At 37.2% G+C, this 19710-nt stretch overlaps 1 protein-coding gene across 1 annotated transcript in view; it reads right to left on the minus strand.

Moving 5' to 3' along the window:
• The window catches only part of LOC130252314 (uncharacterized), a 40591-nt gene extending 22654 nt beyond the window's left edge, over positions 1 to 17937 (minus strand). Inside the window, exons 1-7 of the mRNA XM_056489802.1 lie at positions 17685 to 17937; positions 16597 to 16681; positions 14038 to 15473; positions 6566 to 6690; positions 6075 to 6163; positions 5660 to 5736; positions 2469 to 2611 (exon numbers count right to left, since the gene is read on the minus strand). Coding sequence (XP_056345777.1) covers positions 2469 to 2611; positions 5660 to 5736; positions 6075 to 6163; positions 6566 to 6690; positions 14038 to 15473; positions 16597 to 16599 — 1873 coding nt within the window. The 5' untranslated portion in view covers positions 16600 to 16681; positions 17685 to 17937. The remainder of the gene's footprint in view (positions 1 to 2468; positions 2612 to 5659; positions 5737 to 6074; positions 6164 to 6565; positions 6691 to 14037; positions 15474 to 16596; positions 16682 to 17684) is intronic.
• Positions 17938 to 19710: the final 1773 nt, after the last annotated feature.

Consider the following 19710-nt stretch of genomic DNA (forward strand, 5'->3'; position numbering starts at 1 on the left):
CATTCTAGGTACATTATCATAATCAACAAAAGTACTGTACAGAAAGTACAGACAATAAGAATTTTCAGATCCCCTGTCTAGCTGAGCAGCAAGTTCTTACATTTCTTGCACATACATTTTGATTAAGTAACTAATTTTCCTTGGTTTAGAGGGCATGAGAAATTCAGTACCTCCAACATGTACTTCATACAATTTTTTATTTTTACCTATAGGGTAGTGTAAAATCAACTGCCTGTGACTGCCATATCCTCACAAAATGTAACACCACGAAACAGAGAAGCATTACACTGACAGTAATTCCAGTGGGTTTTCACCTACCATGACACTGCACTTACCTTAGAATACAGCTGTACAGATTAAGCAATTTACAAATGTTTGAAACACAATTTGCAAAGCTTCCCTTTCCCAAGTGTCCTTTTCAAACTGCAGGCCTATTGATCAGCATGCCTTGCACAGCAAAAACACTCCCATGCACCAGTAATTAAAAAGGTAACACAAGAAAAGCTGCACCATCTTAAAACAGTATGAACTAGTACCTATTCAAATAAATACTGCTAAACAACTCCATTTCAATCTTCAATAATCAGCTCTTTTCCATGCCTTAATACACTATGTGAATATTACAAAAGCCTCAATAAATTTTATCATGTTATAGCTTACAGTAAAATAGAGTAAATGAGTCTAAAACCCTTTTATCTCCCCCAAACTTGAAATGTGTTTTCATGTTTAAATATAAGAACTTTGGCATAATTAAAGTATTACTGAGCATGATATTCATGCTCCTTACAAGACAGGGAAAAAGATAACAATGAAAACTAATATGCAGTAAAATACTTGATATGAAAAACACACAATGAAGGATGATAATTAATATAGTTAGGGGGCCTCTTTTCTGCACATACAAATAATTTCAATATAGTAACAATGCATGCAATGCAAAACATTTTAAATTCTGTTTCAAACAATTAAAACAAATTTTCACAATAGGTGTAGAAAACCACAGAAAGATACTTCAGTATATACCTGGATTTTCAGTTCTCATGGTATTCAAACTTTATTGACAAAGTAATTTTTAGGGCCTATTCAAAAAATTGTCTACATTTTAAAAAAATTAAGCTGGCTTTGCAATTCTCAAAGTTCTGATAGTGTGATATGAAGTGAGTAACAGATAACCATCAAAATTCTTTTAGTTACATACTCATATTCTTGACAATTTCCTAGTCAACATTTAGTTAGCAATAATGCTTATCTGCACAAAATCCTAAAAGACTGAAAATATAAACTAGTTGCATATTAGTTGCATTGAACTAACTGAACACAAATATATTTTATTAATACAACAAGTTGTTAGAAAAAAGGCAAAGTGAACACTTACAAATTCGTAATTTTTTTAAGAGAAAAAGAGCAGTAAGTTAGTCTCCATTCTGGCTCATTCTCTTCTTATGCACTAAACACATTACATTGGCTATGCCAAAATTAGGAATGCAAGATGGCTTTACAGAATTATATCCACTATTTATATTGAATTGATTCCTCCCAACTGTGGACTGGGAATTGACAGCTTAATTCTTTAAAACTTCAATTTTATCACAAATGAAAGAAACTGACTTAGAAAGACAGAGCTGTGAAATTTCAGTGGTTGCCTGATAAAATTTAGGGTTTTTTTCAGTCAGCACAGAAGTTGGTGGTGTTCCAACATCATCACAGTGTATATACTACCAATGAGAATAAATAAAAAAATAATCCAGATTGCACAGTTTATGGCTGGTGAATACTGTACTTGCAGAATGTTGCTTCAGCTGCCACTGAACTTCTTAGACCAAAGAAAGAAAGGAAAAAAAAACAAAAAACCAACAAAACAATGAAAAAAAAATAAAATCAAACCTCTTAACTGAAATCCAAAAACACATGCCAAAATTTTGCCAATTGGTAATACATGTCAAACTGAACTAAATAACAATCCAGAACATAGCTGCTTTCAAAAAAATCTCCAGAAATGGCAAGAAGATTAAATAACAATCATCAAAATTGATTATTATGTAAATAAACTCTTCTTCTTTGGCTTTACTTCTCTTCTAAAAGATCCTTAATATGACCCCTTCTTTAAAAAAACCTGCTCAACAGTTACCTAATGTATGACAACATCATTGTCTTAGATTTATGAAGAAAGACTCTGCTATATACCATACTGTATTAAATACTTTACTAAAATCCAAGGTCTTACAACATTAATAAATATAGTTTTAAAAACCATTAAATGTACAATTTTATTTACATGCAAGTCCATTAAAAAGAACAGCCTCTAGAAGAAAATGGGTCTTGAAACAGTCCTATTTAAAACACAGAAGATCACTACTTTATTGGAGGTGATGATGTGTTTTAAAAGGGCAAATAACAGATTCTTATTAACTGACTGCAAATGTGTTACTGGCTACTGGAAATACTGAAAGAACTCCATGAGTCTGTATTGTCTCCCCACCTAGGTCTTCTCTGCAGAGTGTTTTTGTGGGGAGGTACCACTGAATTCATGACAATAGGGATGGATATTTGATATTCGTATCGTTCCAACATCTGAGCAATCTTCTCACGAGTGACCCCATGCTTATTCCTCCTACAAAAAAAAAAAAATTCAATAAATTGTCTGGTATGTTTATAGTTACATACAGTTATATGTAAGTACATATATAATTGCATGTTACAGTCTAAGGGAAAAAACCCTCTAAATTCTCAATTTTTTCTGCTTGCTTTTATTACATTATAACCTCATCTCTCAGTATTCAACTTGTGTTTTTAACAATTCACAGCTGCATATATTGAGTAGCAGAAAACAGTTCAGTTACTCTTCTCACACACAAATGTGATATTATTTACTATAATTATGCACCTGAATTACCCTAGAAGGATTTTACTATTTATTAATCAGATTTTACATTGTATACTAACTAATGAGTGGAGGGATGAATAATAGCATAGATTACTCCTTATGAAAGAAATGTTCAAACTAGCATCAAATAGGCAACTACACTGTTTCAAGACTTAATGACAGTATTTTCTCATCAAGAAACCTCCCTACAGAGTAAGAAGCAACTTCAGTTCTGAACTAGAACAACATGCTCACAACACTTTATCTACTAGTTGTAACTGACACTGGTAAATTTAGAAGTGTACTGAAACATGTAAGGGAAAAGGCATCAGCAGTGCTGTCGTATTCTTGCAATGCTTGGTGACCAGCTACTTTCAGGGACTATTTGGTCTATTCAGAACCTGAGCTGTTATACATCACGTTAGAATATCTGTATCTCCTAGGTATTTATGGAATAGGACCTTAAAATCCACGTAAGCAAAGAATTTCAGTCTCTGCCAGAAGAAAACCACAAGCCTCATGCACAAACTGAAAGTCAGAGAACTGACAGAACTGTAACAAATGAATCTAAAAGAGACATGAAATAGAACCAATGTTTTTGATAGCATAAACAAGCATGTATCATAACCCAATACTTATTATTGCCAAAAAACCTATTCCAAGCTAAATTATGTCCTCAACAAACCAACAGGGAATACACTTTGCACCTTTGTGCTTTCTGCCAGGGACAACTTTCTCAGTTTGCAGGGGAGAAATCAACACTGGGAACAAACAGGCTATACTGGAAAGATGATATTCCATACAGAAATATTTTAGAAGACTGATTCCTCACCACCCAGCCCTCTCTGGACTTTATGAGTATTATTACAACAACAAAGTAAGTATCGAGTTGACAAGGATTCAAAGCACACTGCAGGAATGAAACACTATTTTTTTCATATTCAGAATGGAAGCAGAATTGATCTCAAAACTATTCAAAATTACATTGCCTCCTTAAAGCTGTATTTTATCAGCTTTTTTTCTGAAGAAAATGCTTAAGCAGAGCATTTCTCTCACACTCTTCCCTGAGACAACACCAGAAGCTGGAGCGATCATAGCATGCAGCTCATTGTTTAAATCCTTCTAATTTCTACATTGTGCTAAAGCAGCCCAGGAGCAGCAGCATGTTGAACTAATCACCTGGTGAGTCTTTGCAGTTTTGATTTTATTCACAAATATGAACAAGGTCAATGATAGAGGTAAAAGTCAACCCTCTAGAAATACATGGATTTTATAAAGCACTTGACATTCATGACCGACAAAAAATGAGAAGAGCAAGTCTAAGTCTTTTAATGCCAAATGTTGGAAGTAGAAAGTTTTTCAATATTTTCCCTTAGTACTCCTAGAAAAAGATTACAGCTCAAGTGCTCTGGACATAAAGTGCACACTCATCCACAATTGAATAAACTTGTGCATAATCACTTCATAAAAGAGGAAGTACTTTTCCTTGCAGAATAAGGCAGGATAATAAAATCACCCACAGCAAAATTGCATCAAGCATAGAAACTGATTTAAAAAAGGAAATCAATTTGCTGTATAGTGTCATTTAATACTGGTATCTCCTCGTCAGGCATGTCCTCACTCATTCTTTGGCAGCTTGGCTATGCTGAGAGAGCACAAAGTCATCTATCTGAATCAAAGCACACATAGCAGCAAAATTTCTAACAGATGGGAGGAGGAAGACTGTTTTGTGTGCAGGAACACAGAGCCTATTTATAAAAGCAAAGTTCTGCCACTATTAAATGTTTCTATACTACTCTACACAACTGCACCCTCAGCAAGCTTGCTGATGAAACAAAATTGAAGAGCCCTCTCCCAAATAAAGAACAACACGAAAACTTACATCACCACCATTCTTAAATTCCTCAAAAAATAAAGTTTTCAGACAAAGGGCCTCTGCTTAAATATTTAAAGGAACGAGAACTGCTAATATTTTTAGGAATCTTTTAAAAAATGGTAACAGCACTTCACAATTCAAGGGTTTTGCTCTGGGAAAGATACCAACTTTACTCCAACAATTAGTACTTGAACGATAAAATTCAACAGTAACAACACAACAGTTTATCCTGTTACTTGTTAAAATCATGTAGAAACATGAATTTTCCTGGAAAATTAGTCTGTTTCATCTAATGGAAATCTCATGCTGAGCATCTTAGATGTCCCTGATTAATGTAACTCCTAACACAGCTATGCAGCATGCCAAACTAGAAAAACTTACTATCATTCTACAGAGAGAGAACTCCATCTCCAGATACAAGTGAGTGGTAGTTTACAAGCAAAATGTGAAAACTTTAGAATATTTATAAACTCAATGAAGTTCAAGTCAGTAATGCAAGCATTACACACACATACTTTGTGCACTGCAGGGGCTACTTCTTTACAAAGCCAAAGCAATTAGAGGCAAAGTCAGCTGGATGCATATAAACAAAAAGCGGTGAGAGAACTCTGTCATCAACTGTGAAAATATTACACTACTTTTCAAACAAAGAAATATCCCTGAGCTGGTTTGATACCACATAGATTCCTAAAGCAGATATATCTGAGACAAAAGGACATTATCTGGGAAGAATAAGCAGCTTCCCAAGCATTCTCAGAACCCAGAAGTTCAATGACCCATACTCAACAGTAATCTAAGTCACATCTACACACGTACAATAAAATTTTAATACTGGCATTTTGGGCCAACAAGATGGAGCTGGTATTTATTTTTCTACTTGTTTATACCCAAAATTTTCTCTACAGTAAGAGAAACCTTACTTTTCTAATTCTTCAGGATCAAACTTCCACCAAGTATTTGGCTCATGGAATTCCACTCTGTATCCTTTTTCTAGAGCCTGCAGCAAGCAAAGAAATATGTGTGATGTTTACCATGCTCACATAGAACATAAGAAAGAAATGAAAGACAAGAATAATAAACAGATGCAGCAGCACTATGCTGAATTTCACTTACCCCCAACCTGTCAGCTTTCGTTGCAGGCTAAGCAAATTGAACCAAGCCAATCACTGAACTGATCTAAACCACTGCCACACCAACTACTAAACATTATCAGTAAGCAGTTTCTCTCTTTAAAAACTTGAGTAAAAATGTTTCTGGAAAAAAAACATCAACTTATCACATGCAAGGGTAAGTTTGAAAAATTGTTACAGGTGACAATCATGCAACAAAACCTACCACTTCCACATATGGCTTCATTTCCCAGGCCTGAGTATTAGTGTTGTCTATTATAACTGGAGATTTTCCCTGCTCCATTGCTTGCTTTGCTGCAATGAAAAATTGTGCAAGTTAATAAACCACATGTAGCTCAAAGAACAAAAAATAATCTGGTCGAGATTTTCTTTCACTAATCTATTCTGGCTGAAACACTCTGCTCTAAAAGAAAGAATAAAAGGTAGGAATGAGAACAAGTAGAAATAAGAACCTAATGCACAAAGAAACAAGGTTATCTATTTTTAACTCTGAACCTTGTAGAAATTCAAAATTTAATGCATATATATATATACATGAATTAAAATATAATAAATATCTGAAATACTGCTATATGTGCTTTGCTACAATATACCTACTCCTTTTCATAGAGACTCTTAGTACTCATACATGTTATGCTACACTTTTATTTCCTCTATGTAACACAGCTTAATAGGATGCCTTTTATTCATTCCAACCTCTCTTTCGGTTCCACTCATGGGCATCACCAAGCTGAGCAGCATTATAGGTGTATCCATACTGCTGACGAAAATAATCATCGGTGCTGAGCACAACGCCATCACAACTCTGACCAAGCAGAACACTGTTAAGAGAAAACATAAAAATATATTCACTTTGAACACATTAAAGAAATATGAACTGTGACCTATTTCTGAACTTCTTGCAAACTTCAAAAAGATTTATAAAAATCACACTCATATATATTACCAATAATACTAATTCAAATCAAAGCAATATTTCCTCTCTCTACTATTTCTGTATTTGTTTCTTCTCCACTCCCAAAAGATGTTTATATCCAACTAATTTTACGACTATACTACAGTAAGTTCCAAGTACCTCATAATAACTGAATATATTTGGCTAACATTTTCCATCTCAATTCACATTTGGAAATATGTCTAGAAAGCAAACTGATCGTGAGAACTCCTCATTCTGCCAAATGTAAACCTAGTTTCAGGAAGTCTTTAGAAATTGCTGTTTAAAGGAAAACCTTATATAATGGAGACAACAGTACAATTCTGTTTAAAGTCCAGCCTACAGAATAGATGTATATAGGACTTTAAGCCTCCTTGTCTCTTTTTAATTCCATGGCATATTTAAATCTGAAAACAGAAAACAGCCAGTAGTGCCACAGAGCATGTAGAGCCCACTGCAACACTGAGATATCACTATCCTATGGAAATTTAGGCAACTATTCCAGCTCAGAAATCAGCAACATACCCACAGGCTACAAAAGCCAAACTGCACTAGCAGTATGTGGGATTGCACTATTGCTGAGGTGGCAGGAACAAAAAATAACTTAGAGGAACAAAGACATGCTAGTTCTAAGTTACCAAGCTTTCCCATATGTATCTGCATGAAGAGCCACTTAAATGTAATCCCCACACAAGAAATTTGCTATGTTTTGCCACCTGTCACCAACAACAGCCCATTATGGATCACAGTTTAATAACTGTGACAATCTATCACATGCTGGATTATACTCCTATAGGTTTACTGTCCCACAACTATGTTGCTGGTTATTTTTGCTTTTCAAAAACAGACAACAAAATTCAGATTACTAAAGACCAGAAGAAACTACTAATAGTGCAATGTCAAGTAATATGATCAAAGCTGCATTACAAACTCTTATTTCCTCCTTGTTCTTCCTGTTCCAGATCTTTAGGGCTGCTTCAGGACAAACAGCAATGCTATTTGAGAAGTGCACCCACTTTATTTGAACACTGATAAATAATTGGTTTTTTTAGAACCTAGATCTTTCAATAGGGTGTGTATTACACTGGTTTAGAAGAGTGAGGGAGGGTTAATAATCTATTTTTATTCTAAATAGATTGAATGGCACCAGTAAATCATACACCACACACAGCATCAATTTTTTTATCCCTCTTCATCTCTTGTATAAAATATTTAACAAATTTATATTCATTAAGTTACTCAGCTGTGATTTCACATATGGCTCAATTCTCTTATTTACAGTACACTACATTTGCCTATTAATAATGCTAGAAAAACTGGATCCATCTTCCACATTCACTCCTTCTGTGCTGAATGTATATACATATATCCAAAAGAACCATCTGCCTCAATAAAAAAAGACAGCAAATAATATCTGGGATTTTTCTATTGGCTGAGTAGGTGGACACACTCCTACAGTTCTAGAAGCCTGAACATCAGGTTTCTATAGGAATATATCAACTAACAAATCAACACTGATGAGACACTGATTTTTATTTTTATTTCTAAGAACTGACACTATTTGCTCATGTTCTGAAGAATAACTCTCTTATTCAAACTCTTTTGTTGTATCTTCCAAACACCATTAGTAACAATAAAGAAATATAGTGAAAAGGGTTCAGAAATCTTGCACACCCATCAACAAAGTGCAAATATTCTTGAAATAGTTAGTATTCTTTAAAGTTCAGAACACACCACAATTATAAATTAACCAATATAACTGAAATAACAGATTTAATATAATAAACTGTATTTGCAATAATCCCAAATCCATAAAATTTGAGAAGGCAAAGTAGTTACCAAAGAGACCAGGGTAAGAGATTCCTTATCCCATACACAACACACAAGCTATCACAAAGTCACAAGTTTATGAACTGAAAACTTCAAATATTCCAGTAATGACTGGAACCTCTTTCTAAATTATGAAATTAAATCATAAAACATAACATTTTAAAAGCCTGACAACTACCTCTTTCAGAATTTACATATTTAAACTTCTAAAATTCAAAGCAGAAAACTACTGGTTGACATCATATGGAATAATTCATTTACCTCTAATAAGTGTTTGGAAATTAAAATTTATTCCAGGCCCATGAACTAGAGAACAGAAAGAACAAAAAGCGTATCTATAGAAAGCATCATTATTATCTAAACCCATAGAGATACTATTCCACTTTTAAGAGATGGAAAAAGAAAAAAGGTACATGTATTTCTAATGAGAGTCAAATGACAGATTAGTCAGCACCTGGTATGCACCCATGGTTGAAATGAGTAGCATATTATCCAACCACTGTAATACATCTTCACCATAAACCTTCCCTCCAAGCACACACACGCCTTTGAACACATTAGGACTTTGAAATTAAACAGCTCACCAACTTCTTCCAGAAATGCTATCTGATCTATAAGAAGCTAATATTCTGACATACAAAAATCTCATATTGGAACCAAAATATTAAATAATCAGCAAATCAATACACATTTTTTCCAATGCATGTGCGCATGCATGCACACACACAAAATCTTTTTTCTTCAAAACTAAAATGGTCCCCTAATCTGTAACGTCTTTAGCCTACTTTGATAAATCATTTTATTATGAAAAAAAGATAGCTCAATATAATAATTCACCTATTTAAAATTGCTAGCATAACATGGATGAGGAAAAAAGTAGGCAATAACTAAATATATTTAGTTATTAAAAATACGCTACATTAGTGAGCTGTGTAAATGCTCCTCTAAAAGTGGTGTTTAAATAAATACTGTAAAAATGTTTAAATAAATACATAATTAGAAACAACATCACACCACTGTTCCTACATTCAGCTATAAACACCAACTCCAACTCTTCCCTTCAGAAGATTTTGCTTTGAGGAAGAATAGCCCCAGAGAAAGGCAACTGTCTTTATATATTACTGGATTTAATAAAAAATGGACTTCTTAAATGACACCAATATTTGTTCTTTCAATTTCATTAAGCACCCTTTTATTCAAATTAATGCTTAGATACTTATGGAGAAAAGGCAATTTGCAATTGCTGCCAACTTCAGTAGTAAAATATTTTAAAAATACAAGTCTCTTTTCTTGTAACTTTTCCCAGGGCTGTAAGATCATATTATCATCTACTTCTAATTGTAGCAGACTTCGGTTACTTGGGCTAAAGCTAACACTGTTAGGTATCTGGCCAAACTGTTTTCAAACATTTTTAAATAAATGCTCAATCTCTTCCAAAACCAAGCAAAAAACAAAGCATTTGTATAGCATTTTGTTATTCCAAGTTTTTGTCTGAGAAGCTTTGGATTGAGGAAGCAAAACCCAACACAGTACATGTGTTTGTTTGCCCTGCAAAAGCTTTTCATAAATATGCCCAAGGCATCCAACTTTAAAATCTTGTGTGCACAGCAAACAGTACTGAAAAGAACTCATGATTCTCACTGCAGTAAACCCAATCCTGAACAGAGCAATCTGGCAGTGACAGGAAGCTGATTCAGGATCAATACTGCATTACAAGAACACATTTGTCCCAACACACGAATGGAAATAGAAGGAACAAAATTGGCCAAAAATAGGAGGACACAGGAAGCATCGTGGTATAAACACTGGAACAAGCAACTAGAGCTAGGAAACAGAGCCAAGGCAAAGAGTGAACAGAAATGCTTGGCATAATGAAATTGGGAGGGAGATCATACCACTGCCTGAAACGGAGAAAATGAACCTGGGAAGAAAAGGGATGGAGAGGGAATTGAAGAAACCAGCTTAGAATTTAGAAGCAGATGTGAGATTAGTGAGTACAGACCAAAAGCCAAGACTGGAAATCAACAGGAAAGCAAAAATGGAAAAGGGTAGTTAAGAAACAGGATTTCATATGAACCTCAGGGGCTAATTGTCTAAGTCAGGGGGACACAGAAAATAAATCCATGAGATGAGGGGAGCTCCCCAATGAGCCAGAAATGGCTGATGTTATGCTCATATTTAAGGCAAGTAAAGACAAAGAACTAATGGCTGCTCAACCTCACCTAAGCTCTGTTCTGGAAACAATGGAGTGCATCCTCAGAATCTATTTCCAAACATGTTAAGGAAATTAAGGTAACCAGGAAAAGCAAATGTGGGGTTTGCAACAGACAAATCATTCTTTATTGACCAGAATGCACTCTCTGATGAAACAAGTGACTTTGTCAATAAGGACTGAGTGATGAATCAGAAATTATCAAAGCTTCCAACGTCATCTCCCAGCCAGAAACAAGCAGAGAACAACCAAGGACACAGCCAGAACCACTTTTTCACTATCTTCATCATCAACCCGGACAATGAGGCAGAGAACTTGCCGATGACACCAATTCAGCAGTGACTGTCAACATTGCGCTGAATGGTGAAGCATCTATCCAGAAGGCCACAGAGAAACCTAACAACCGGGCTAAGCAAAACACCATGAAGCTCAACAAGGAAAGAGTAAAGTTCTACGACTGATGAAACCTAAGCCTCAGCATAGGCAAGAAAGTGAGTGGTTGAGCAGCTATGTTGAAAAGAATCTGAGGATTACAGTGGACATCAAACGAGATGAGTGAATCAAAGGCAGGGCAAACCACCTCCTGGGCTTTAGTAGAGGAAGCATGGCCAGCAGATCATCTGAGAAGGTATCACCCACACTCTGCCTGCCTCTTGGGCAGTCAATTCTGAAATACTGTGTCCAGTGTGGGACTTCCAGTTCAAAAGACATGCTGAAAAACACGGGAGGGCTGTACCGAGACAGCTACAGGCATACAACCTCCAAGGAGAGATTAATAGCAGCTGGGTTTGTTTAGTCTGGCAGTGGAGGCAGTAAAACGTCTGATGTCAGCCTACTACAGTGAATAAACCTCTCCCTTATCAGAAGGGAAGCTGCAAAGATGTACCATGTAACAACACATGTTATTACACAGGACATGCAAATTACAGCTTGGGAACCTCAGTCTGGAGATCAGGAAGAACATCCTCACTTAGGTGGTTTGTACTGCACTAGTGAAGTTTGGTGAGACCACAGAAACCTCTGGTGTTTTTAAGATCAGGCCTGACAAAGACATGCCTGACCTGCTCCAGTGATGGTGACAGACCTCCTCCAAGAAGAACAATGGACTAGCTCACATCCACTATCTCTTGCAAATAAGGTGCCTGAAATTCCAATAGCTTAGTTGGAATGGAAGAGTCAAAATAAAAAAAAAAAAAAAAAAAAAAAAAAAACTTCGGTGAAAGATTCCAGACAGACACAAGTCAAGCTTGTGAGCAGGAAGTGTCTGTACTTAAGAACCCTTACTCAGCGCAAAACACAAATAGAAATTTGAGATTACAAGGTCTCACTACTGCCTCTGCTGTCATCTCCTGCTTGGGAAACCCACTTGCAAGATACACCTCATTCCTCTCTAGTGCTGATCCAACAGCGTCAGTTTTCTGCTTTTCCTTCACAGTTATTTCACCAGCACAAATGGTAGAGGTTTGTCTGCAGGTGCCAAAAATGCTGAATCTGCAAAGATAGCTGCGGGTACTCCTATGACCTCAGATATAACACCATTGCTGTCCTAGTCTACACTGCAGAATTCCATGATGTTACACAGAAAAATATGTTCCAAACATGTTTATTAAGACTTAACTAATAATAAAGATATTTTCCCCATTGGCACTCATTTATTCTGGGATGTTTTTCCCCCAAGGAATCCAAGACCCATGATTTCATGGGAATTAATAATTGCAACCAAGCATTAAACACATGAAACTGCATGTAATTGAATACATTGAAAAACAAGCCCCATGCCACTCAAATTCTGCAGTCACTTTTGGTAACTATTCTTAACCTTGATCTCATAGTGCTCACTTTCCCATCTACTAAATAAAATTAGTAACTGATCTCACTAATGAGAGATGAAAAAAAGCACAAATATGTGTTCTTAAAAACCTGAAAATATTCAGAATTTTTCAATCAATATGAGTCATATATTTGGAGAAAGATTTAGAGATAATTTAGCACAACAAACATGGAAAACAAGTATATTCGGTATCTTCATATTAAGTATTATCCAATCTCTGAACTGAATGAGGCAGGACTTTTTCCACAGGGTTATTTAAAAATTATTTTATGTTGCCTTCATATATTAAAGGACTTATTGCAGTAATACCAACTGGGGACATGCAGCTTCAAAAATGCAGGTTTGCAAAATACAGCAATCAGTAACTATAAAAAAACTATAGTGAAAATTACGGAAACATGTAAAACAAACACCTATTAGAGATTTCTAGCTGTAATATGAAGATGACTGTCTCCTAAATGTCAGGGAAAATCCACTCATAGAATATTACTCTTTTACATAAAAAACAAATAAGAACATGATCACTTCATCTATTTCACAGACTCCTCACACACAACTGCAGAAGACACCCCATCTGTGATGTAGCTTCTGGATGAAACTCAATTAGTAAGTACTGATTTAGCAACTTCTTTTTTTTTATATACACAAGAGAAACTTATTTTCACTTAATACAGGTAGCATCTGCACTCTGTTCACTTTTCGTGCTTTTTAAAATAGGCCAAAAAAACACAAAGGGAAAATCCAAGTTGGAGGTGGCACCTGCTTTTAACCCTGTCAGACTTTAACAAGTGTATTTTGAAAAAAAAATAATACTTTTCTTGTGCATTGTTCACAAATAGGGAAGAGCAACTGACAGATCATACAGTGAAAAGGGAACGACATAATGCTCAGCTTCATCAATACACCAAAATAATTATTTTCAGAGTAGCAGCATTCTTCTAATGGCCTTTGAAAATTTTTGCATGGGCATGAAAAAGGACTTCTGGTTCACACAAATTGACATTGTTAGATTCGATGGGAGATTTTTTAAAATTAGGGAATTTAAGAATTAAAAAAGCAGTAGATCACATACTACTATAAAAATTTCAGAATAAAAGACTATGCATTTAATGGATGGTCAACATTTTAAATTTAACACAGAGGAGCTCTTGTTCATCAAAACTCTGAGGGAAACAAAACCCCAAGTAAATCTTAGTATTTACTGTCACTTGCACTCTGTAAGTACAAATGAGAGCATTAAACTACTGCATTTTAAGAGCCTAATTTACAAATGAAAAAGTTCCCTTACTGCTTACAGAGATATTTAAATTCTTTAAAAATTTTACTTCAATAAACTTCTCAAGCTTTAATTCTTTACCTACCGAGAAAGTGTTGATTTCCCTGAACCTGGTAGGCCTCTTAAGATTAGAAGCAATTTCTGTGAACAACTGAATCTTTCTTCAGATAACTGCAATGAAGAAAAGCTGTGCATTCCTTCTGTACTGTCAGGTTTTGGATCCTTCCAACACTCTTCTCTGGTTTCACAGAAACCACTACTTTGGAGTCCAATCTGATCATTATTCCCATTCCTGAAGACCTGAGTAGTATGGATGTCAGTATGACCAGAATAGCTGGTATTTTGATCAAGCAATGGACCATGACTGTTGGTATCAGTATTTCCACGGTAATGATGGTAACTTTCATAAGGAGGTCCCGCATTCTGAGAAGGGGGAACATTTGGGATTCGTGGTGGGGGATCAAATATCTGAAAATGGGATTGATGGGTTAATCTAGGAGGAAAATGTCCCTGAGGTTTTTTGAAAGACGCTCTAGTCTGCCAAGCAGGTCTGAATTCAGGTACTGAGCAGTTCCAAGTATCTACTTGGCCATTAAAGGTATTTTCAGTTTTCCAGCCACCTGTTTCCACAACTAACTGCTGCTCACTGTTTGTTTTCTGACTGTTCTGTTCCCCCAAACAACACTGTCTATTCTCGTAAAACAGCTGTGGGTTCACTGAAAGTACAGGCTGATAATTCTCTTGTGAACTTTGACTAGACTTAAATGGAGCGTGTTGCTCCTGAGAAATTTCAGTTTCTTTTTCCTGAACATTAGTATCTAAATTTTCATTTTCCAGCTGGTGAATTTCTTTATAGAACTGATCCAGTTCATCATCTATTTCTGGTACAGTGGCAGAAACAGCCTGCATCTTCTTCACCTCCTTTCTTTTACATTTGTTTTCATGTAGTTCATTCTCATCTCCTCCAGTGTTCCATTCACTGCAATTGCCAGATTTGGTCTGTTCGTTACTTTTGGGAGGCTTGTAAATAGGTCCTATAAAATCTTTGCTTGTAAAAAAGTCTTCATCTGATTCATTTTTATTTACTAAGAATGATGTACTGCTTTTCTCACTATTATCTTCATCAGCATTATTTGTAATAGAAGGGTCCCTCTCTTCTTCAACTTTAGAGTCATTTACTGATGCAAACGGAGGATTTATATTCTGCACAGTTCCCAAATCAACTGGCTGACTAAGCACTGGATTATTTTCAGGGAGAACTTCATTCAACGATCCCAAGGCACCAGTAGGTATCTCCTTTTGCTTCTGCATTTCATGTTGCCCTTGGTTATCTAAGGCACACGTAGGTATCCAACCATTTGATTTTCTCTCAACATCCATTTTCTTCTGAGTACCTTTGTTATCATCCTCAGGGAATTTCTCACAAGCTCCTTCTGTTAACTTCATTCTTTTAGAATATGGTCCAATTCTGATTTCGTCCTGACACTCCAAGAGCCTTACTGTATTTTCAGCATGAAACATCTTAGAAAAAACAATGAATACATTATCAGCAGCACATTTTTAAAGTAAAGTATAAAAAAGCTAAAGTTATTCAGGCCTATAACATCACACTCTCCATGGTCACAAGTAGAATGTACTCACCCAGAAGAAAAACAGACATCATCTACCACAAGTATGGTTTAAACCAGACTGCTACATTACTTATTGCTCATCTTTAATAAAAACTGTATTAGTGCTGCATCAGTCCAGCAGTTACATTTTATGATATGCCTTAAATAATTTAAAAATCATGCTTTTAAAATGTGACAATTCGAAAAATAAATTACATCAGCAATCTCTGACCTATGTTACTAGTGTTCTCTACTAGCTGTAATTTGACAAGTGTTTGGAATTTCCTTTAAAGATAAGCATATGCCAATTTCCAATGCACAAACTGATGCCTGGCATTACTACTAATATGAGCAACAAAAATGCAAATACTTCAACCATGAGGATTGTTTTCTCTGACATGAACTAAACTCAACTGATTTAACACCAATCAAGCAGGTGCTGCTTGCTGTTTGTAATTTCGAACTAGACAAGTAAGACTTAAAATCAAAGCTGCAATCTGTTATTATGATTCTGGTTTTCAAACTACTAAAAACTTTTGTTAGGGACCAAGACCATTTGCTTGCATGTCTTCTAAAATTAAACACACAAAAAAGCCCCCCTGTCCCAAACAGACCACATTCTAAGAATTAAACCACTAAGTTTCAGACAGGCTCAGAGACAAGCTGTTACAAAGCAAGATGGCATTAACCACTGTGGCATGCCATTATCCACCCATTAGTCTGGATTTCTTGGATTTTGAAGTCTACACAGTATGCAATAAAGAGCAAATTCTTCCCTTCCAAATAAATGCAGTTTCAAACAAGAAAGAACATGTTTCTCCTCCTGGAATGTTTATCTATTGTTTTCTGAAACATTTCAACTGCTTTATACAACTAAATATTAACAAAGTGTCCTGGATAAGAAAATCTTTCTTTACCTGAAAAGGATCTGTAGGTAGTGTTATGGTAAGATTTCTAAGTAACCATTACCACCCTTCAAGTCCACTTGCAAAACTGACAAGAAAAGCTGTTACTCCAGGCACTTTCTCACCTACCATCCAAAGGAAGAGAAATCTGCCATTCTCAATCTCAAACTGGCTAAACCAAGGCGATTTTACTGTCCGCGCTTGACTTTAGCACCTGGAAGAAAGCATTACTTTCAGAAGGAGAAGAAACATGGCCATACAACTCTCTCTCTTCCTCAGAATTGCTACCATGTTCTCTCCTCCTCTCAAGATTCATGTTTTATGTATACCTCCAGCTTCTTAGCTCTTAATTTTTGTACATAAGAAAGCAAGTATGACATTACTACTAATCACTGATCTATCCCCATCTATTAAAAAAAAAAGCTACTCTGCCTCCACTCAAAAACAGTTTTGGGGTAAAAAAGTTACTTTATTAGCTTCTATGTCCTCATCATCTTCTGGGATGGTGTTTAAGAAGACCAGATTTCCTGATGTGGAATTAAAACAGCAACCATGCGAACACTTGCTGCATGACAGGATCTCCAATGACACAAAATGCTGCTCTGTGACTGTCCCACATATGAATATCCTTGCTTGCTAATCTCTAAAAGACTTTCCCTCACTATCCTTGGAGAGAGTGAAGCTGCATGCAAAAGCATATACACGCGAGTCCTTGGTGAGGACAGAGCAAGCATGCTCAAGGGAAGTGCAGTCTCTCCGACACTCTGCTCTTGAATGGGGCAAGTTCGGGTCTACATCGTTTCTGTAAAGAGCTGGTTGTAAACCTTGAACCATGCTTACACTTTAAGTGACCTGTGAAACATCCAGAAGGCTCAATCAACTAACTCAAGGCCTTGCACTCCACCTTACAATACCTTTCCCAAACAGAAAAATAAGGTATTTTGGCAGAACCTACAGACAGGGGAGCTGGCTGGCTTTCCTTGCACGGTGGGTACGGCGGTCACAAGGCGCACAACGCAGCGCCCCTCACACGGCGCCAGGACACACCTGGGAGCGCTGCTCCCACACCGGGATGGCTGCGGCGTGTCCGAGCCGCCGGCCCCACGCCTCAGGGAAGTGTATCAGCCGCCCCATCCGTCCCTTCCCCACGGTGCAAATCCCACTCCTCTCCCCCACACACAAACACCTCCCTCAGCGCAGCGCCCACGTCACACAACCTCAGCAGCCGCCGGCTCCTGCGCGCTGACACGGCCATGCCCACGCCGCCGCTTCCCCGCCCGGCGGTGGCACAGGTCGGTGGCAGCAGCGGTGGCGGCGGAGGAGAAGCGGCTTCCCTCGGCGGCCACACGCGGGGGAGGACACGAACCTGAAGGCAGCGGCTCCCGGCGGCCGGAGCGGCAACGCGGCCGAGCGCCGCTCCCAAGATGGCGCCGCCTCCCGCCGCCCCCTCACCCGCGCGTGGCGCCGCCAGGGGCGGGAGCGGGCGGAGCTTTCCCCGGCACCGCTCCGCGCGGCGGGAAGCGCCCGGAGCCTCGGCCGGGGCCGGGATTTCGGCTGCTCCACCCTCCGTCGGGGGCTGCCTTCGGCGGCTCGGGGCGTCCGCTTCAGGCGGCCTTCTGGGCTTTCTGAGGGCGCGTCAGCGCAGTTCCGGTGGGGACTGTCCGTAGTGTAAAAGCTGCCTAAGTTTCTTAGACGTGTGTTGTATACTTAACATTTAGCCTCCTGCGTGTATAAAGTAAAATTTTAATATGATGTAACTCTTTTTTTTTTTTTTTATTTTTTTTTATTTTTTTTCAAATCTTGTGATACTATGCAAGGCAAACCACGTTTTTCCTAAAAAAACTCCCTCAGTCTTGTAACAGTAATTCCCCAAATTTCGTTAGTGCGCGCAAGAGCGCCAGTAAGTGATGCGCCCCTTCTAAATACCTGCAATGTTTATTCTTTCACATCACCCAAATGGATTATGAAGGTTTTAAAGGACAGGATTTGTAAAGTCCTGCAATTTGTTTATTTGCTATAAACGGCAGAAAGAAAGCTGGTCAAATCCATTGGCCAGGCATTCCTTCCAGTTAACCCTGCAACCAAAGTATAATCTCCTTTCCTGTGCCAGGTGATGGCCTTGTTTTGTTGGAAAGTATGGATGTGACATTTTACTCTAGATCAGAAGTGAGCTATGGAAGTGAATCTCCCAGTTTGCCACTATTTTTCATCAGTAATAGTAATTATGTGCTTCCCTGCACAGGCCAAGTCATGCAACAGCCAAGCTAACCATTAGGAGAGAGTAAGAGTGGACATTTTGAAGGTAGTATCTGGATATCAGAGCTCTCAAGCATTCATGTTATGTATGTAGTAATTGTCTCAGATGTACTTAATTTGGGGAGTTCTCCCATTACTTGTTCCTAATTAAATAAGCCACATGTTACAACTGACAGTACCCTAATGTCATTTTTCCAACCTCATCGAGTATAATGAAATACACTTTCCCTGATGATCCTGTTACAGCTGCTACGGCTCCTACGTGGGAATTATGTAGCACATGGAAAATCTCTTGCTTGAGACAAAGCTGCAAATAATTCCTCCATATTCTTTGTCCTGCACTAGATCATTAAAAAAAAGTTTGAAACATTGTAAGGGGAAGCTGAGAGGGTAGGAAAAAAACAATGTCCATGAGGTCAAACACTGTAATAGTGAAAATATTTACAAAGAAGCATTAAGAGATCACGTTTTTTCTTTGTTTTCAGAGGAGTCCGAATGTTATAATTTCATTTTTACATATGTTTATAAAGTTACTCAGAATGCTACCACGTAGCACTACTATGGGTCACCCAAACCACACTTCCTGTAACATGCATCTATGATTGGGATGGAAGTGTGTCACAGAGGTAAAAATCTAATAGTGAGGTAGTGTTATTGCATAGATAACAAGGTATGAAAAAATTATCTATTCCTGTGTTCCTATACATTTATTACATCACTTTCATATTAGTTGATGAATTAATATGGAATGATAGCTCAATCATTTAGATCTTGTAGTCTCATTATCAGATGACATACCGGAGTGCTCTTTCTTCTTCTTCTTAGAACACTGTTCTAATAACACTTAAATATAGCATCTATTTGAGTTCAAGAGGACTAGTTACAGACTTAATCATACCTCTTTCTAAAGGGCCTTGGGTCATAGTTTCTCTTGAAAATGTGAGGTTTCAAGATGATTTAAGAAATACTGTTGCATAATTCTTTGAT

Source organism: Oenanthe melanoleuca, chromosome 1 (assembly GCF_029582105.1).
Source record: "Oenanthe melanoleuca isolate GR-GAL-2019-014 chromosome 1, OMel1.0, whole genome shotgun sequence".
Lineage (NCBI taxonomy): Eukaryota > Metazoa > Chordata > Aves > Passeriformes > Muscicapidae > Oenanthe > Oenanthe melanoleuca.